This window comes from Somniosus microcephalus, chromosome 7, assembly GCF_052327205.1.
Source record: "Somniosus microcephalus isolate GS21.2 chromosome 7, FLI_Smic_1.0, whole genome shotgun sequence".
Classification (NCBI taxonomy): Eukaryota; Metazoa; Chordata; class Chondrichthyes; order Squaliformes; family Somniosidae; genus Somniosus; species Somniosus microcephalus.
The window spans coordinates 274,935,953-274,957,203 of NC_140993.1; the positions used below are offsets into that span (position 1 = coordinate 274,935,953).

Sequence of the window (21,251 nt, forward strand, 5' to 3'; positions counted from 1 at the left end):
TTGAGTGGCGCCCCTTGCCTTACCGCCTGCCGCTAGCAACGACAGGTTGAGGGGAGCGTTATGCTGTCAAAAAGGGACTGGGAGAGCGATATTTAAAGGCGACCGCTTCCTGCCTTTTTTTGTCGGTGACATTTTTGCACCATGCATTCTGAGAGAGAGAGAGACTTCTGGAGAGATTCAACGCTGTGTGAAGGAGTTTTGAGTACTGAGCAGCACTTTGCCGGTTTATTTTGATTTGCCCTTCCTTGCTTCGCCAGCGCTCTGAGGTAGCGCCTTGCTCCTCGGCCTTTGCGCCTTAAGACAGGTGTGTAGCGCCTGATTTAGCGCTCCAATCACCTCCAGGGGCGATAAAAGCCAAGTTTGCTGTCGGAGGCGATAATTAGCGCCAGGCGCTAAACTTTGCGCACAGCCGATAACGGCGCCCCAAATGGGGCGATACCGAATTTTTCCCCCCAAGTTTTTCTTGTATCTTGTCAAGAAGTGCGAGAAAGATGTTAAAAGCCTCACGGATATCGGAATAATATTCAAGTTTTAAATGAGTTTGGGCTCTATAATAAGCTAAGAACCGTTAATGGGAAAAGTTGTGCATGGAATTCAACGTGAAACTGAGCATCTTTGAGGCTCCTTTAGCAATGGATATGTGGGGGCTTCCATTCGAGCTCAGAGGAGATAAACAAATATAAACAGAAGGAACGAGTAATCTCCCACTGAATTAGATGCAAATATGGGCTAAACCTGAGTCAACATCAGGCTAAATCACAAGATAGTTATGGATGAGGAAGGCTATTTGGCCATCTTAATTCATCCACCCAGAGAGAGACCCTAAAGTGCCCCTATTGGAACATCTAATTTTTTCTTAAATGATTCCTAAGAATATTTGCCTCTACTATTCTATCTGGAAACTTATTCCACACATTGAAATCCTAGTTATTAAGGCGAGTATTTCTCCTCAGGGTCAATGACAAAGTGAAACATAGCCCAACTTCCAGATTGTCATTATACAGGAAACTCTCGATTTACCGGCACCTAAATAACCGGAAATCTCTGTTAACCGGCAAAATTCAGGAGTAGGTTCAGGTGAGCTTTACTTCATATTAGTGGCCGTTCCTGGATCTGTGGCTGTGTAATGGGGTTCCTGCACTTGTTGCTAAGCAACAGGTACGCTTGGTCTGTGGCCGGGGTTCCTGCACCTGTTGCCATGCAACAGGGAAGCCTGGATTTGTTGCTGTGTACGGAACTCTCGTACCGTTTAACTATACCTCTCTGTAATCCGGACTTTTTGATAAACCGGCACCTCGCCGGTCCCGGATAAAAAAGAGTTTCCTGTACTATTTTAAAATGAGCCCACATATAGCATAACGTTTTTTTGTTTTATTTTTGTCTTTATTGTATTGTACTTAACAGCCCACATGCAAATAAACTCTAATTTTAAGCATTAGGAATTTTTTCATTCAATTGATTTTATTGTCTACACTTCAAAAAGTACTTCATTGGCTGTAAAGCATTTTGGGATGTCCTGAGGTCATTAGAGGCACTATATAATTGTAAGACTTTCTTTCTACTGTTGAAAGAAGTGGAGTGGTGGCACACAAGCTCAACGGTAGGTCGATGGGACAGAGCCAAAGTGCCTCAGATGACGAATTCCTAGTCTGGACATTAGGGGAAGGGTGCTGAACCGACACTGGACATTTCCCCATAATGAAAGGAGAAAGACTGGCAATCAAGTCTCCATGGACAACAGTCTTTTAAAATACTGTGACTATTTTCTTACATAACAACAATCACTGTACTTCAAAACTAGTGATGTACTTTGAGGCATTTTGATGTGATATAGTATCATATAAATGCAAGTATTATTTATTATATTATTTATTTGGATTGCTGTCAAGCACCTTCTAGCAGCCGATAAGGGAGTAATCTTGGCAGGAATTAGGAAACAGGGCCTAGAAATTGGGTTGGGGCGCCAAAGTGGCGTAAAAGTCGGCGGAGCACAGGATTTAGCGCAGCGATCGGAGTGATACCGATTGCCAGATATTCAGTTTCATTGCCCTTCGAGGGACACGGGGCGAGGCTCGAGGCACTCCGCGTCCCTCTTAGGGCGCTGAAACTGATTATCGCAGCGCAACGTGCCGCAGCGCCACACGCTGCGGCACAACATGCTGCGGTACTGCAGGCCTTCCTCCCACTGTTATACGGGAGGTGCCTGCAACAGCGCGATCCCCGATTGCGAGTGCCGGCAAATGAGCCCGGCACCAAGGAGAAGTGCCGGGCTCTCGGGAAACAGCCGGCAATGCCGCGGGGGGGGGGGGTGGTGGCGGGGGGGTTAGGAGGCCGGGGACGGAGGTGCTGGCAGGCGGCCGCCGGAAAAGCGGCCGCCCCGCACCTCCACCTTAACTTGCGCCGCTGCCGGCACAGTAAGGCCCCGTGAACCGGGCGCGGGTAGCGAGCGGCGCAACTGCGGCGTTCGCTACCAAATATCGCGAATGGGGCGCTGCGCACACCGATGACGTCATCGGTGGCGGCGCAGCACAAATGCCTAACGCCACCATTAGCGCCCCTACTGAATATCGCCGGAGACGCAGCCAGTGGCGCTACAGCCACTGACTGCCTCTTTAGGCGCTAACAGGTGGCGCTACTCACCCAATTTCTCCCCCCAGGTCTCTTACCCGGCCTTTTAACCAGGGAAGGTTCAATGGAACCAAAGAGGGAAGAAAACACATTTTAAAAAAGGGATAGAAGGGAAAATAAAATAGTAAGCTGTAAAATCATTCCTTAGAAGAGCTAATTTGACAATAATCTTCTGATGATTTTCTACAGGAATGCTTTGCAGCAGGTTTGTTTCAGTGAACTGCGGGGCACCTGGAGCGGAAATAGTCTCAGCATCCTTCTGTCTGGTTCACTGCATTATAAATACAGTTACAAACAAAAAAAAGAGGCATTTGTATGAAAATAGATTCTCTTCATGGCCAATAGTAACTTGTGAATCACTAAGTTTAGTTACAATACCAGGAATGAATTTGGAATTGGATAAATCCACATCCATTTAGTTCTTAAAACTTTTCCTGTGACCTTTATGTTCAACAAGGTGATAGATGCTAGTGCTGGATACCCAGTGTCAGCATCAAACACTCTCAGGCCAGGTATAGCACAGCCAGATACAGAGTAAAATGTCCTTTACTCTGCCTGAAACACCTGAACCCCCAGACTCAGAAGAACACCCCACTATAAGAGCAGTGGAACAGTTTTCAATTTCTCGCACCACTCATCCTCTGGCTCATCTCTGAACAAAATTGTCAATTTAGTGCAAATGATGCTGGCTTTGAACACAGCTCCTCCTCTATCCATTTTGTAAATAAGCAAGACAAATTCCATACTCCTGAACTGATTCAAATCTCATTTAAGCCCTGGGTGTGAAACATAGGCCAGTTTTGAAGTTGAGGGGGGAAAATGTTGCACTTGATGATGAAATCTTTAAACCTAAAAAATGTGTTTCCTGTTTCTCCTTCTACCGTTCCACACAGTGGTTCTCCTTCTCCCCCATACTTTGTACGTTTTATTTTCCTTTTATATTTTTCAGCCCGTTCCCATGCAGCATCACACATTACCCCCTACCTGCCAGCACTTGAATCCACCCTTGGTTAAAAATTACGGCGGGTTTTATTCGGGGTGTCAGCAGGCAGGTTCGGTGGTGGGGCAGGTGGGTAAAAAAATGTTTTGACAGCTGGTCGGGAACCCGCTGTCAACCCTCCGCCACGCGACTTTCCCAGATGTCGGGTCTGTCAGGGCTGAACAGACCCGACATGCAGCGGCCGGGGTGGGGGGCAATTCAGGTCATTATGACCTTGTTAACAGCCCATTAAAAAGTATTTTGAGCTCACCTTACCATTTTAGGAGGTCGCCCATGGGGTCCACGCTGCTTGGTGATCATGTTAGGTAAGGAGGTCGGGAATTGTATGACCATGGGATCGATAGCTGCAAATGTGCTATAAAAGCTCCCATCTCACAGCTGTTCTCCTTCCAAGCTCAGAAGTTATTTCTTACTACATTTGGAAGACAGATTGAGCTTTATGCAGGTTGCAAGTGTTTGGAGTAAACTCTCTATCCAGTGTCACCTCATTGGAACAACCTCTCTCACCATTGACAGATCGCTTCTGTCATCTCAAGTTCATCTGCCATCTATTACATTAGCATTGGTGCCCTTGAAACTATCTCACATTGGTCCTCAGAATTCCACCACAATCAGCCCCAACACCAGCAGCACCAACAACAACACAAACCTTCTCTGCAATCAACTGATGCTGCACAGGACAGAGGGCATCAGCATCCAACCACATTGCTGCCCAAGAGGCCAGGGATGGCCTCACAATGGCCAGATTTACTTCACTTCACTTGGCTGCCACATGATGCACCAGGTTGGCACCACCCCACACTAACACCATAAAGCACCCCTACAATGCCCAAGCCATTCCTTTCACACTCCTGACCATTGCGGGGCATACTGTTACGTCTCACCATTTACTGTAACTCACTAAGCCACTTCCAAAGGTGCACGCAAATCTGTCCAAGGACGCAAAGTGTTGAAAATAAAGGTTTCAATGTTTGACACCACATTAACAGAAACTTCACATGAACGTTGGCTAAAACACACAAGTGCCTACCCTTGTGTGTAGTTAGTTGGTATGATTGGACTAGGATGAGGATGAGTGTGAAGGGTGGCTAGTGAGATGGGGATGTGATAATGTAGAGAGAGAGGGATGGGTGGAGGTGCAAGGTAAGTTGGTGTGAGTAAAGATGTGCAGGAGTAGGGTAGGGAAGGCAGAATGATGGGGATGTGTTGAGTGGCACAGCAGGATGAGGTTGAGTGTGGCTTGGCAGTAACGTTTTGTGATCTACTGAGATGATTGAAAGGTTTGCGCCACTGCAGCCTGGTCCTCCTGACCACATCCCTGCTTGTGCCCTCTTGTGCAATGGGTAACCAGGTTGCGTTAGTCTCCTGGGGAGGTCTCTTCGCCCATTGGAAGGGAAGAGAACCTCCCTGCGTGCTGTGACTCCCTCCATAAGCATACCTGCGCAGGTGGCTGTTGTACATATCCTTGTGGCGGCTGTAGCACTTGTTGAGACATGGGCTGTCCAGATCCAGTAAAACTTCCCGGGGGCAGCTGTTGACTTGGCGATGCCATGACGTAGCTAGTTTGTTGGGGTGGCTGAGGCAAGATGGGTGATGGATAGACAGAACCAGAAGGTTGCTCAGGGGCATCTCCTGATGACTGTCGGCTTAAGCTCATCTGGTTAAACTGGGAAGCCAAGTCTTCTCGCTGTGATGCAGACAACAAAAAATAATCACTATTGGTTGCTGAATAATACATCCGAGTGTAATATTAAAAGAAAATCCTTCGATGATAAAATGTATTACGTGCAACACAAGCATCACCACCAAGACACCACAAGACAGGACACACATTCACAGTAAATCATGCTGTGTTTGGCTCCATGTCAAGGTTATTAACCACTATAAAAACGTAACAATGAAAAAAGTTCTGAATTTAGTAACTAATCTTCCAAGCCTAATTCTGTCCTGATCTGATGTCTATTCACACACAAAAACACACATTCTTCCATCGGGGTCGCTGGATAGTGATCAGAGGAGGGAACCATGACTGATTTGCTCTTCTTTAACCCAGGGCCACTAAGGCCAATTGTAATGTCCCTGCCACTGCCTCAGCACAGACCACAGATCAAATCTTGGACCTTTTAACTCTGTATGGGTGGTCTACACACTTGACAAACTCACAGGGGTAGATCTTGACTTTGTGTAATAGTGTAAAGTGGGTCAGCAGCCTATTTTACATCTCTCACGATTTTTATTTACATTGAAGCCAATGGAAGTACAAATTGGGAAGAGATGTAAAATGGGCGGATGACTCAGTATCGCCCGTTTTACACGATCACATAAAGTCAAAATCTACCCCATAGAGTCATGTGGGGTGCACAAGTCTAATCTTCAAACGCGATGTCAAGTCTATGTCGTTGAACTCAAATTTTTCAGTTGATAGGCATACAAGGAAAATGTGTTGAGTTTTCTATACATATTTAGTGGCTAGAGTAATATATAAAACTCATTTTGTTTAAAAAATATTAAAATGTCACAAATTTCCATTGTCTGCCATCACAATTCAGTGAAACTAACCATGCACTGAATGTGAAAAATATATACGTCATTTTACTGACATGGAAGTTTTGCAAGTGAAAACTGCCAAATTGTTGTATCTGACTACTGTAAATATCACTTTCCTGCTTTAACCTCAACACAGAGTCAAACAGGTTTCTCACACACAGTGTACAAATATTTCAACAAGTAATACAGATTTACCCTCAGCCATGAACTGCCAACTACAGTTAATGCAGTGAACAATCACCACTGAAAGTGAAGCAAAGCACACAAAAACATACTGCAGTTACATTTATACACACGTTGCAAATATTAGAATTACTGTGTAAAAGGGATAAAATAAAACTCTGATTAAGTACCACAGGAAACTGCTGCGTTGGTGAAACTGGCAGTAGATGCTGGGGAGGATAAGAAACCGCTGGATACTGGACAGACTGGGAAGAAGGCTGCATAGCCTGCACAGGCTGAGAAGAGAATTAATCACCAAAGTCAGATATAGGAGATACAATTCAGAGATATACAAAGAATAGAAATTTGACAAGCAAGGAAATCAAAGGAAACAAGAAATCACAAACGCAAGTGTTAAGATATTAAGAAGTGATAGCGCGTTATGTTTATTAGTTTGCATTATTATACATGCCACATATTTCAACAATGATACAAGTCCTCAAACACTCTGGTTACTATTTAGTGACAGAGCAAAGCTCTGTAGTTTGATTTAGAGCAAGAAAGCCTAAAGAGATTAAAGAAGAAAAAGAACAAAAAAACAAAGCCTGATTCAAAACATTAAATTTTAATTGAATTTGGTTCAGATGGAATAGTGTAGTAAACAAAATAGGCCCTGAATTATCACAGATAGCCAAACAAATGTGATTCTGGTGTGCACAAGATATTGCTAGTTTGTTTGAAAACATGATTTTCACCACACTGTTACTCTGCATTTGAAAGTCGTGTCAAAATAAGGAATCTCCTGTTTGAAGGATGTGGGTGTGGTAAACAATGTACACTTGGTTAATTTAGTAGGTATATACAAAGTGTCTGGCTCACCTGTGGTACCAGATGACCAGGCATCTGCTGCTGCTGCTGTTGCTGCTGTGAAGCAGACTGCTGTTGAGCCTGTCCAGGAAGCTGACTTCTAATTGACTGCGGGCCACCAGGAGGATTGTAAATCGCGGGTGTGCCATCAGGATTCACGAAGGGTTGACCTGCAACAGACGCAGCAAAGTCAATAAGTCCAACACAAAGAATCGGTGTAATTTAAACATTTTCTTTGGAAGTACACACAATAAAATGTACAGAAATTCATACTGTATAGATCTATCATTCCACATGCTCTACTATAAAAATGACATATTTCTTCTCTTCTTAAACATATGCAAATTTGGAGATGAGTGATGAAAATCAGAATTAAGCTTCTAACAGAAGTCCACATGACAAAACAGCCCATATTTCAATTCAATTATAAAATAGTGACCAATAATGAACTCTAGGGTAAGTCTAGTGCTCCTGAGCTCCCAGCGGGCAGCTACAACGGAAGGGATTGCAAGATGCAGAATCAACGCTAGCGTTTTAAGGTCTATTCCTGACCTTCGAGTGCAGTTCTTCACTGTAAATTTACACTATTTACAGTCCTGTACCGAGACAAAATATGATGCACCATCATATTCATATCTTAAACTTTCAGTTATCATGCTTCAATAGTGCCACAACTATCTGTCACTCCATATCGCTTGACAGAAGAGCCATTTTATGTGGTACAACAAATCTGACAGCTTTTCCTTCCCTCCCACACTCAATCACCGCAAGACGCTTCTTCCAACAGCCCAGCGGAGAAACAGCAAAGCTCTTGCATGAAAGGTGGCTACTGCTATTATTAAAACATAATGGGCCGTATTTTCCGATCGGAGGCTTCCTGCGTGCGGAGGCCTCCGATCTGGAAAAAATCTACGGACTTACCTGAGGGCTCCCGAAGTGCGTATACTTCCGCTCCTGGGCCTCTCCAACTCGAAATGCGCAGGGCCCACGTATCCCAGGGCGCAGGCAGTTCGCAAGCGTCCCTGGGATCACGTGGGCCATGGGGAGCCAATCAAAGAAGGGAATCTCCCTTCATACACTTGACAGATAGACCCGTCAAATATATGAATGGAGATCACCCCAAAAACACTGCAAAACATTAAATAAATTTTTTAAAAATCAAATTTTTAAAATTAATTGAAATTACAATAAATTAAATATTTTAAACAAAAATTTAATTTTTTGAAAAAAATTGAAGTTTTTTATGGGGCTAAAAATAAACTTTTTAAAAAAAAGTATTTTTAAATGATAAATGAGTGAACTTTTTTTTAACTTTTTTCAAATCTTTCTTAAGGTCTTAAGCTGCTTTTACCAGGCGTAAGATTTCTAAGGGTTTTCTGCGGGTGGAGGTGCTCCAGAAAGCGGAACTCTCCCCCCGCAGAGGCCCTTCTCCAGGGCAGGTGGAGGATCTGTCGAGAGCATTCTTCACAGATCGGAAATGCCGGTTTTCAGTGCATGCCTGAAACCAGCATTTCCGATGTCCCTACGGGTGTGTACACAGCGCGTACACACCCGTAGGGATCGGAATATATGGCATATTATGAGAAATGTGATAAGATTCAATCTAGCGTATAAAGATATTTTCAAAGAACAAAATTTTATTTTGAGCAGTTGTAAATCTCAAATACAGGAAACTCTTTTTTATCCGGCACCAACGGGACCGGCGTGGTGCCGGTTGATCAAAAAGTCCGGATTACAGAGAGGTATACTTACTAAGGTACGAGAGCCCTGTACACGGCCACAGGTGCAGGAGCCCCGGTTACACGGCACTTGTGCAGGAGTCCTGGTTACACGGCCACAGATCCAGGAGTCCCTGTTGCACGGCCACAGGTGCAGGAACCCCGGTTACACGGCCACAGGTGCAGGAACCCCGGTTACACGGCCACAGATCCAGGAACCCCAGTTACACGGCCACAGGTGCAGGAACCCCGGTTACACGGCCACAGATCCAGGAACCCCAGTTACACGGCCACAGGTGCAGGAACCCCGGTTACACGGCCACAGAGCCAGGAACCCCGGTTACACGGCCACAGGTGCAGGAACCCCGGTTACACGGCCACAGGTGCAGGAACCCCGGTTACACGGCCACAGGTGCAGGAACCCCAGTTACATGGCCATTGATCCAGGAACCCCGGTTACATGGCCATTGATCCAGGAACCCCGGTTACACGGCCACAGGTGCAGGAACCCCAGTTACACGGCCATTGATCCAGGAACCCCGGTTACACGGTCACTAATATATAGTAAAACTTACCTGAACCTACTCCTGAATTTTGCCAGTTAAGTGAGATTTCTGGATATTTAGGTGCCGGTACAACTGTGATGCCACATAATTAATCCCAGAAAGGTACTTGGGAGATTCAAATAATTTTTGGTCGTCAGTTTTTCCATTGTGGAAAGAAATAGTTTTCAGCATTCTTGCTACAATGCACATATATACATATACAAAAATCAATGTATCACACTAATAACTCCTTTTATTTTCTTGTCTGCAGCTTTTGTTCTTCTCTGGTCTCCCTAGGCCGGGGGTGTTTGAACTTTCGTCTTCATAGGTCACGCAAGTGCATACCATGAAGCCTTGGAAGCCACATGTAAAGTTTAAATACATGTTCCCATTAATTTGCAGATATCTGAAGTTGCTGATACTAACAGAACTTGGTGTTCTGATTCAGGATCGGGAGTCAAATATAACTTTGGGTTGTGGATAATTGCACCAATGTGCACAGACAAAATTCAGTCTTCATTTCAAAGTCATACATTTTGCCTTCCTTTTCATGTAATACTTTGATGTTCTTCTATAGTTAAATTGCAAAACCTGTGGCAATTTGGGAAACAGTGTTGGTTGGAGCATGGGAGTTCCTCTGAGGGGGTGGAAGATGTAAAACTGAGACACTACACTGCCACTGCTGGCAGGAGGGTGTAATTATAATATGACATGTTTACATAGGAAGCTTCTATAATATATGTGGATATAGAAAACTATAATGGGAAAAAGCTGACACAGAAGTGACAAAAATGTGACATCAGTAAGTAAGGTCTTGTAGACAGGAAGAGTGCATAAATGCAAGATTTTTAATATATTCTAGATAAGTGAAGGACGTTCGGGAATTGATGCTGACACCTGCACAGTCAGTTGCAATGGGCCACTCACACTAGAAGCTCAAGGGTTCTCCTGGATTATGATGGCAGGTATTTCCTTTATTTTTGCCTATTTTCTGGCTGTACTGGGGCAAGGGGTGAAGGCAGAAAATTGGATTGAGTGCTGCTCGATCCCTGCCCAGTTGCGCAACCACCTCAATCTTCCGGCATATCTTCTGCCAGATGTACACAACCGAATATGGGCGGGTATATTGTGAGGCAATCACTAGGATTTGACGTCATAGGCCGCAGCAATACTGGATGTAATTCATACCTGTATACAACAGACACCCAGCATTGCTAGGGGTTGCAAAATGTAGAAGAACATTTAAATGGCCACAGCAGGAACTTAAGTGAATAACAGGCCAGTCAGTTGCTAGTTCCAATTGGTTTATTATGGCATCTTCATTGGAGCATGTTTTTGTTTGTTTGGGAGGTTACCTAGCCCTTTAAGCTCTGTAAGTGTTTAATTCCAGCAGCAGCAGCCTTTTCCTATTCTCCTTTCCTCCACGTCGCCACACTCAATGAAAAGGTCAGAGATATTGCAAAAACTCAACTCTAATACGAGACATACCAAAGGAGCATCCATAATTATCATTTTCTTATGAGAACCAAAGAGAGAGGGGTTTAATACACCCATGTATATATCTACATAAAAAACATTTACATGTTTTTTAGAAATAGCTTTTTATTAGTTAATAAGCATATGATTATTCTTTGCACTCTTGTGAAAAAGAACAATTATAGATTCCCTGTAATATTGCTTGGATTTTTATTAGTCTTTAGCTGTAGTAACAGTTGCACTAACCTGTGTGTGGGTTTAACAGAATACTGCCAGGCGGTATACCTGTAGCTTCCAAAGGAAGCAAAATGTAGCTGGTGTTGGTAGGTGCCACCTGTCCACCCATTCCACCATCTGGGTAGGAGACTGAGCACGTAGAGCTGACTGGTGCTGGGACAACAGATGCACTCTGCAATGGCTGATGGTTCCGTGACAGTGAACCTGAGGAGCCTGCACTACTGGAAGACTCTGAACCTGGAAAATGCAAAATAGTTGTCAAAACTTTACTTGTCAGAAACACACCTTGCTGTGCATGTATTAATGGCTCCTTTCCTAGCAGTGTGGAAGATTTTCCCAAAACCGAATGGTAGAGCCTCGCTCTCTTCTACATTTTTTAATGCAACGGAGGAGGTGAATTTTTTCGGGGCTTCTCTCGCTCCACCGACTTTACGGTGGTGCAAACACCACTTATTTGCGTAAACAAGGTTTCTGCCCGAGTTACGCCAGCAGATCGGGAAAAGCCACAAGGAAATTCACCTCTTAGAAATACAAGCGTGTTCTGTCCATTCAATCACATAGAACAGCCTCAGGTGCGAGTTCTCCATTCTACAATAGACAGCAGAGACATCTTAATGGTTTTTAAACAGTGAACAAGATTACAGTGTCGTGCTCCTGTTGCAGGAAGAGTCACCAGATGGTGCAGGGAGCTGATCATTACATTTGGCAAGCCACGTACAACAATTCCATTTGGTATCCCACGGCTGAAAAACACACCAGTTCAACAAACACAAGCACAGGAAGTCGGCATCTTATTTACTATTTAATAAAAATGACAAAAAAACGTGGTTCCGTGTTGACTTAACTGAAGTTTGAGATTGGAAAAGCTGACAACTAGCTGTAATATGTGCCCTCCAGTCCAGAAACTGCCGGAATAACAAAATAAAACAAAAAATATTGCACGAATACAAGTGGCTTTGCAAATTGGATCAGGTAAGGACAGTGCAGGTTGATTTCAACCAAGCCTCTGGGGAGCTGTCAAGATGTCACAGACTTCACGATGGGTGAAGAGAAACAAAATGGAGGAAGACGCACTGCTCGGCACTCTTGTTTCAGGGCTAACACTCCCAGCTCCAGTTACAGAATCTCAAACTTCAATTGAATCAATGAGAAACCACGTTTTTATAAATAGGACTGGCAAAAGTCTGTGAGTATGCTGCTTATCTGCCCCAGCAGCCAGGAAACGTTGAGTGTGAGGTGGGGCGCGGGGTCAAATCTAAAAGTAAACATAGAGAAATAAAATGGCTTCTCTTGTGGCGGAGCCACCAGGGGGACTCTGATCTAATGTACATAATTATCTTTAACAAATTATTAGCTACAGAATGAATCTGTATCTTTGTTCATATCATTACATGTACATAGCGCGGTCCCTTTAAGAATGAGACCAAACGCGATGACGTCATCACGTTGATCACGTGGTCCTCCAGCGGCGGGAAAACGTGATGACGTCAGGCTGGGGACCCGCCCTAGCCAGTCCTCGTGGAGCCAGCAAAGAGTACAGACCTGTAATGTAGTTCTCCTGTGTTTTCGTTTTAAACTCTGTTGATTAGTATTAAACATCGTTTGTTTGATAGACTGACTCGACCTCAGTCCTTTAGTTAAGAATCTAGCCATTCCTACAGTGGTGACCCCGAATTTTCGTGAACAATTTTCGCGGAAGAAGCGAAGCGCGATGAAACATGGAAGCGAACTCCGTGGCTTTGAAGCTCCCACAGTTTTGGGAACAACAGGCGGCCTCCTGGTTCGTCCAAGCAGAAGCACAATTCGATCTCCGAAACATCGTTGCGGATCAGACCCGTTACCTTTACGTGGTCTCCGCACTCGACAGCTCCACGGCCTCACAGATCATCAGCCTGCTCGAAAACCACCCGGTTGACAGCAAGTATAATACTCTTAAAGCGCGGTTAATACAGGTCTTCGGGCTCACGAAGGCGAAGCATGCCCGCCGGCTACTCGCTTTGCCCGGGCTTGGCGATTCCAAGCCATCTGAGTTAATGAGCCAGATGCTCACGCTCCTTGGCTCAGAACCACAATGTTTCCTCTTTCGGGAGTTATTCCTGAGTCAACTACCCGAGCAGGTTCAGGCTGCCCTCGCCAGATCGGAAGCCACAGATTGCGATCACGCAGCAAAACTGCACCGCCACGAGGCACCCCTCCCCCGCGAACGCCGCCCCGACGCCTCCATCCCCCGGCTTGTGCTTTTACCACGCCCGCTTCGGTGCGAAAGCCAGAGGCTGCCGCCCTCCCTGCAGTTTCGCGCCTGAAAAAAAACCGACATCAACACCAGCAGCAACTCCAGAAAAGGAGGACCGAGTCTGAGGGACGTTCCGCGGCCGCGATGGCGATTCGAAATTCTGGGAAGCTCCTCTACATTACAGATTCCCTCTCAGGTCGGCGCTTTTTATGCGACACCGGGGCGCAGTGTAGCATCCTTCCTGCCTCAGCACTCGATATTCAGTCTGGAATGCACGGCCTCTCCCTCGTGGCAGCTAATGGCGGGGCCATTCGTTCCTTTGGCAAACGGTGGGTCCAGGTGTGCTTCGGCGGGCAGCGGTTTCAGTGGGAATTTATTACAGCCAAGGTTTCGCAAACCATCCTCGGTGCGGATTTCTTATGCGCCAACAGCTTCCTGGTGGATGTAAGAAATCGTCGATTGGTCAACGCGGCCACCTTCCACTCCATCCCTTGCTTCCGCAGTTCCGCAACGTCGCACACTGTCTCCTGCGCGTTGTCCTCGCCAGACGAGTTCACTCGCCTATTAGGTGAATTCCCAGAGCTGACCAAGCCCACTTTCTCCTCCTCGGCCACTAAGCATGGTGTCGAACACCACATTACTACGACTGGCTCTCCGGTTTACGCGCGAGCTCGGCGCCTGGAACCCGGCAAGCTCGCAGCTGCGAAGGCAGAGTTTGCCACGATGTAACGGCTGGGGATTATTCGCCGGTCGAATAGTCCCTGGTCCTCGCCTCTCCACATCGTCCCGAAGCCCGGCGGTGGATGGCGGCCATGCGGGGACTACCGACGCCTTAATGACGCCACTACTCCCGATCGGTACCCAATCCCGCATATACAGGATTTCTCCGCCCATTTGGCGGGAAACTCAATCTTCTCCAAGGTCGACCTCGTCCGTGGCTACCACCAAGTTCCCGTACACCCGCAGGACGTCCAGAAAACGGCTGTCATCACTCCCTTTGGACTGTTCGAGTTTCTACGGATGCCATTTGGGCTCAAGAACGCCACACAGGCTTTTCAACGACTAATGGACTCGGTCCTGCGGGATCTTCCCTTTTTATTTGTCTACCTTGATGACATCCTGATAGCCAGCTCTACCAAAGAGGAACACGTCTGCCATCTCCGCACCCTCTTTCGGCGCCTCAGCCAACATGGCCTCATAATCAACCCGGCCAAGTGTCAGTTCGGCCTACAACAGATTGACTTCTTGGGCCACCGCATTACTTCGGAGGGCGCAATTCCGCTGCAGTCAAAGGTCGAAGCAATTACGGCATTCCCAAGGCCGCAGTCCACCAAGGCTCTTCAAGAATTCCTGGGCATGGTGGATTTCTACCACCGCTTTGTGCCCAAGGCAGCATGACTCATGCAGCCCCTCTACGAGGCCCTCAAAGGCAAGGCCGGAAAGGATACAATAGCCTGGACGGTCGAAATGGACAACGCTTTCGACAACACAAAAACCCCTCTAGCCAATGCAACTATGTTGGCGCACCATCTGCCAGGTGCCACCATCGCCCTTACCACCGACGCTTCCGACTATGCCATAGGCACTGTGCAGGAACAGTGGGTCAACGGGACGTGGCAACCACTGGCATTTTTGAGCCGCCAACTCCGGCGCAACGAACGCAAATACAGCACTTTCGACCGGGAGTTGCTGGCGCTGTTCCTGGCTATCTGCCATTTCTGTTTTTTGTTAGAAGGACGTCCCTTCACTGCGTTTGTAGATCACAAACCACTGACCTTCACCATGGCCAAGATCGCCGAACCATGGTCGGCTCGACAGCAGCGACAGCTAACTTTCATTTCGGAATTCACGACAGACGTCCAACACGTAGCTGGTAAGGACAACTTGGTAGCTGATTGCCTTTCTCGCGCGACCGTACGGGCGGTCCAGCTGGGCATCAATTATGCCCTCATGGCTACCGATCAGGCATCCGACCCTGAAACACAGGCGTATCGCACCGACACCTCTAGCCTCCAACCGACCGATGTGCAATTCCACGCTGCAGGCACCTCGTTACTCTGCGATGTCTCCATAGGAGATCCCCGCCCGATCGTTCCAGTTGCCTGGCGCCGCAAAGTTTTTGACGCATCCTGGTGTGAAGGCATCTCAAAAATTAATGTCGGCTAAGTTCGTCTGGAGAGGAATGTGTAAGGATATCCGCGACTGGGCTAACACCTGCATCGTCTGTCAAACGTCTAAGGTGCAACGTCACGTTAAGGCCCCATTGGCCACGTTCGCAGTACCAGAACGTCGATTCGACCATGTCAACGTGGGCCTCGTCGGGCCGCTTCCACCGTCGCAGGGGTTCACACACATCCTCACCATGGTCGATCGTACTACTAGATGGCCAGAGACAGTTCCTCTGGTGTCTACTACGTCCGCTGATGTCGCCAAAGCATTCCTCTCCTCGTGGGTCGCACGTTTCGGCGTTCCGGCGGACATTTCTTCAGACTGCGGTCCACAGTTCTCTTCCGAGCTCTGGAACGCTGTGGCCCAGGGTCTCGGCACCAAGCTTCACCGCACCACGGCCTATCACCCGCAAGCAAACGGTTTGTGCGAACGTTTCCACAGATCGTTAAAGGCATCGCTGAGGGCCAGCCTCCAAGGCGCCGGATGGGTGGATAAGCTTCCGTGGGTCATGTTGGGTCTCCGCATGGCACCTAAAGAGGACCTGCAATCGTCCGCCGCGGAGCTCGTGTACGGCCAGCCACTCCGCGTACCGGGAGATTTCCTGCCGCTTCCAACTGAGCCGTGGTCTGCAGCCGAACAACTCAGCAGCCACCGGGAAACAGCCAGAGCTTTTGCGCCTATCCCAACTTCGCATCACGGCCTTCCATCTTCACACGTACCAGCGGAGCTAAAGAATGCTGAATTTGTATTCATTCGTCATGATGCCCATAGGGATCCGCTCAAGGCCCCTTACACAGGCCCTTTTCGCGTACTGGAGACAGGCGACAAGAGTTTCTCTGTAGACATCGGTGTTAAACCCGACCGCATAACCATTGACCGTCTCAAACCGGCACACCTGGACATTGACCGGCCAGTAGAGACTGCACAGCCACCACGACGTGGTCGACCTCCCGCTGCATCCACGCCAGACCGAAAGCTTCCACCCGCCCGCTGTTCAACAACGTCCACTCCAAGAATACAGGAGTCGCTCTGACAGGCTTGTCAGACCTCCTAGTCGATTGACTTTTACTGTTAAAGACAATTCTGGGGGGGGCGCATGTGGCGGAGCCACCAGGGACACTCTGATCTAATGTACGTAATTATCTTTAACAAATTATTAGCTACAGAATGAATCTGTATCTTTGTTCATATCATTGCATGTACATAGCGCGGTCCCTTTAAGAATGAGACCAAACGCGATAACGTCATCACGTGATCCTCCAGCGGCATGAAAACGTGATGACGTCATGACGTCAGGCTGGGGAGCCGCCCTAGCCAGTCCTTGTGGAGCCAGCAAAGAGTACAGACCTGTAATGTAGTTCTCCTGTGTTTTCGTTTTAAACTCTGTTGATTAGTATTAAACATCGTTTGTTTGATAGACTGACTCGACCTCAGTCCTTTAGTTAGGAATCTAGCCATTCCTACACTCTCACCTTTAACAAGATTTGCTTTGAGGATGCTTTGTTAAAATGTAAGTGGCATGACCAGCAACAATTAAAACTTAGAATGCCGTAGCAATTGGCATACAGTTTACCATTGCTGCCATTGATAATACATTGGCCCGTATATTCCGATGCCTGTGGGTGGGTACGCGCTGTGTACTCACCCGTAGGGACATCGGAAATGCCGGTTTCAGGTGTGCGAAGCGCATGCGCTGAAAACCGGCATTTCCGATCTGTGAAGAATGCTCTCGACAGATCCTCCGCCTGCCCTGGAGAAGGGCCTCTGCGGGGGGAGAGTTCCGCTTTATGGAGAACCTCCGCTCGCAGAAAACCCTTAGAAATCTTGCGCCTGGTAAAAGCAGCGTAAGGCCTGCTTTTACCAGCATAAGAGATGAATAAAAGTAAAAAATAATAATTTTTTTTTCCACACATTTATAATTTAAAAATACTTTAAAAAAAGGTAAGTTTATTTTTAGCCTGTAAAAAACTAATTATTTTATTCAAAAAATTTGATTTTTGTTTAAAATATTTAATTAATGGCCCAGAAATTCGGGTCAGGGGCTTCCCGCGTGTGCAAGCCCCCGACTTGCACTTACCTTGCGCGCCGGCCGTTGAGCTGTGGGCCCGCGTGGGATTCCGATCCTGGGCCTCCTCCAACTGCCGGCGCGCAGAGCTTGCGTATCCCAGGGGCGCAGTTAGTTCGATGCGTCCCCTTGGATCACGTGGGCCATGGGGAGCCAATGGTAGCAGGGAATGCTTCATTCATAAATTTGACAGGAAGAGCTGTCAAACCTATAAATACTATAAGCCCCAAAACATCACTAAAACTTCAAATAATTTTTTTTTTTTAATTGCATTTTTATATTAACTATTAATTACATGAAATAACTATTTTAAACAATAATTAAAATTTTTGAAAAAATTAATTACAGTTCCAATGGTGCTAAAAATAAACTTACCTTTCTTTAAAGTATTTAAAAATAATAAACCTGTGGGAAAAAATGTTTTAATTTCAATTGATTCACCACTTACCTTGCTAAAAGCAGGCCTTGTGCCTGCTTTTTAAAAGTGTTACTCCTGGAGACTTACCCTCCCGGAGAACCCTTCAAAAAAAACGTAAGTTCGATGCACACGCGCTGCCTCTCCGGCGCACGCATTCCACCTGTGAACCCCTTCTTTTAAGGGAACGGAAGTTCCGGTTTCCCGCGCATGCACGAAACCGGCACTTTCGTTGGGCCTACGCGCGAGTACCCAGTGCGTACTCACGCGTGGGGACCCGAATTTCTGGGCCATAATGTAATTTCAACTCACTTTAAAAACGTGATGGTTTTTTAAAAATGTATTTAGGCCTAGAAATTCAGTGGGCTGCGCCACCCGTTAGCGCCCAAAGAGGGCACTTAGTGGGTTTTGCGCCACTGGCCACGCCGCCCGCTAAATTTAGCGGGACGCTAATGGCGGCGCTAGCCTTTAGCACTGCGCCGCCACCGATGGTGTGCGCAGCGCCCCGCTACTGCCCCGATCGGTTCAGGGGGGCCTACCTATGGCGGTAGAGGCGCTGAGCGGCCATTTTTTTTGCTGGCCGCCTGCCAGCACCTCTTCGCGCCGCCGTCCCCGGCCTCCTGAGCTCCCCCCCCCCCCCCCCGCGTTGTGCCGGCTGTGTCCCAAGAGCCCGGCACTTCTCCTCGGTGCCGGGCTCTTTTGCCGGCACTCGCGATCGCTGATCGCGCTGCAGCAGGCCCCTCCCCTTTAAGAAGGGGAGGAAGGCCTGCAGTACCGCAGCGCGCCGTGCTGCAGCGTGTGGCGCTGCGGCATGTTGCGCTGCGATTTTCAGTTGTAGCGCCCCAAGAGGGATGCGGGGCGCCTCGAGTAGCGCCGCGATTCCGTTTGGGGCGCTGAAACTGAATTTCTGCCCCAAACGGGGCGCCAGTGAATTTCTAGGCCTTAATGTTTTACTGTGTTTTTGGGGTGATCTCCATTCATATATTTGACGGGTCTATCTGTCAAAAGTATGAAGGGAGATTCCCTTCTCCTATTGGCTCCCCATGGCCCACGTGATCCCAGGGATGTTTGTGAACCACCTGCGCCCCTGGGATACCGGGGATACCTGGGCCCTGCGCATTTCGACTGTGGAGAGGCCCAGGAGCGGAAGTGTCCGGACCTTGGGAGCCCTCAGGTAAGTTCGTAGATTTTTTTCCGATAGGAGATATCCGCACGCAGGAAGCCTCCTGTCGGAAATTACAGGCCACTGAATTAGTCACTTCAGGCTGTATGGGCTATTTCCCATTTGCTATCATGGAATGCAATGGAGCAAGACTCAGCTACAGAACCTATCGAGTACCAGCTACCTGTTTTAGAGAGTTTGCCCGTACTCCTGTTACTGTTTGTGCTGTCACCACGTGTTAATACAGTTATGCCGCCGATACTCGCTGTCTTCGTCACAGGAGGCTTCAAGTTTCGATTTGAGCTGTCGGAGTCAGTACTACTCCAGGGTCGCTGATCTGTCCACTTCACATCTGTCTCTGTACTGCTCTGCCGACTACCTGATGTTTTTCCTGTTCCATCTCTGTTACCCCTAAAACCAAAAAAAAGGGGCCATTAATACCAGTTTTGCTATTGAATTGATTGAAATCTCATCTTTATTTGCCTCATAACAAACCTAAATAGCTGCCTCTTCTTCTGCGTGTCATTGAATGTATTGATATCCTCTAGAATTCGGCTGGGGAAGAACAAAAAGTACTGGTTAAAAATTCTGTAGCGAGCACAATATGCTTCCCTCCTTGACAAACACCTATCAAGCTGGCATAAAACTGCACAAGTTTCCAATGTCAGATACCAAAAAAAAAGTAGACATCAAGTGGGGCCATGACACTTCACCATAGAGAAAGAGAAGAGAAAGTCAGAAATGACCATAAAAACATCAGTATTAAAATCAGAAGCAAAATACTGCGGATGCTGGAAATCTGAAATAGAAACAGAAAATGCTGGAAACACTCAGCAGGTCAGCAGCATCTGTGGAGAGAGAATCAGAGTTAACGTTTCAGGTCGATGAACTTTCATCAGAACTGGTAAAAGTTAGAGATGTAACAGGTTTTAAGCAAGTGCAGAGGCAGAGAAAGGGGGGAGGGGAGGAAAGAGAGGAGAGAGAAGAAAGGAAGATCTGCATTTCTGTAGCACCTATCACGACAACCAAAAGTCCAAAAGCGCTTTACAGCCAATGAAGTACTTTTAATGTGTAGTCACTGTTGTAATGTAGGAAACGAAAGGGAAGGTCTGTGATAGGATGGAAGGCAGGAGAGATTAAATGAGAAAAGGGATGCTGGTGCAAGGCAAAAGGAGATGGTAATGGGACAGGTAAAGAAACAAAAGATGGGTCTAGAGGAGGTGTAAATGGGGAATAGCAGAATCAACAGCTGCCGTCCAACAAAATGGAGACAGAGGTTCTGATCTGAAATTGGTGAACTCAATGTTGAGTCCGGGAGGCTGTAAAGTGCTTAATCAAAAGGTGAGGTGCTGCTCCTCGAGCTTCACTGGAACAGTGCAGAAGGCCAAGGACAGAGAGGTCAGAGCGGGAGTGGAGCAGAGAATTAAAATGTCAGGCAGCCGGAAGCTCAGGGTCACGCTTGCGGACTGAACGGAGGGGTCACCCAATCTGCTTTTGGTCTCCCCAATGTAGATGTGACGGAGATGTAGAAACTGGAAGAATGGAATAGAGTCCTTACAGGAAGCGGGGTGGAAGGAAGTGTAGTCAAAGATAGCTGTGCGAGTCCCTCCACGACACTCTGCTCCACTCCTCAATCAGCCCCAACACCCTCTCCCCTTCCTACGACACCTTCCCGTTCAAGCACAGCAGATGCAACACCTGCCCTTTTACCTCCCCCTTCCCACCGTCCAGGGCCCCAAACACCCCTTCCAGGTGAATCAGCGATTTACTTGTACTTCTCTCAATTTAGTATACTGCATTCGCTGCTCATGATGTGGTCTCCTCTACATTGGGAGATGGAGATTGGTTGACCGCTTTGCAGAACACCTCTGTTCAGTCTGCAAGCATCACACATGCCAGTCTTCAGCCCATTCAATTCACTCCACGTGATGTCAAGAAACGGCTGAAGACACTGGATACTGCAAAGGCTATGGGCCCTGACAACATTCCGGCAATAGTCCTGAAGACTTGTGCTCCAGAACTAGCTG

The 21,251-nt window shown here is 47.2% G+C and overlaps 1 protein-coding gene across 24 annotated transcripts in view; it reads right to left on the bottom strand.

The window, feature by feature from the left end:
* LOC147115349 (cAMP-regulated phosphoprotein 21-like) overlaps positions 1 to 21,251 on the bottom strand; it is a 789,554-nt gene that overhangs the window by 78,923 nt on the left and 689,380 nt on the right. For 17 of the 24 annotated variants that reach the window (XM_085993832.1, XM_085993820.1, XM_085993830.1 and 14 more), the window contains 6 exons: positions 19,720 to 19,779; positions 19,406 to 19,635; positions 11,190 to 11,417; positions 7,217 to 7,374; positions 6,529 to 6,633; positions 5,067 to 5,315 (listed from right to left, as the gene is read on the bottom strand). In XM_085993832.1, the coding sequence (XP_085849958.1) occupies positions 5,067 to 5,315; positions 6,529 to 6,633; positions 7,217 to 7,374; positions 11,190 to 11,417; positions 19,406 to 19,635; positions 19,720 to 19,779 (1,030 nt within the window). The remainder of the gene's footprint in view (positions 1 to 5,066; positions 5,316 to 6,528; positions 6,634 to 7,216; positions 7,375 to 11,189; positions 11,418 to 19,405; positions 19,636 to 19,719; positions 19,780 to 21,251) is intronic. The other 7 variants (XM_085993840.1, XM_085993836.1, XM_085993841.1 and 4 more) reach the window with 5 other exon arrangements.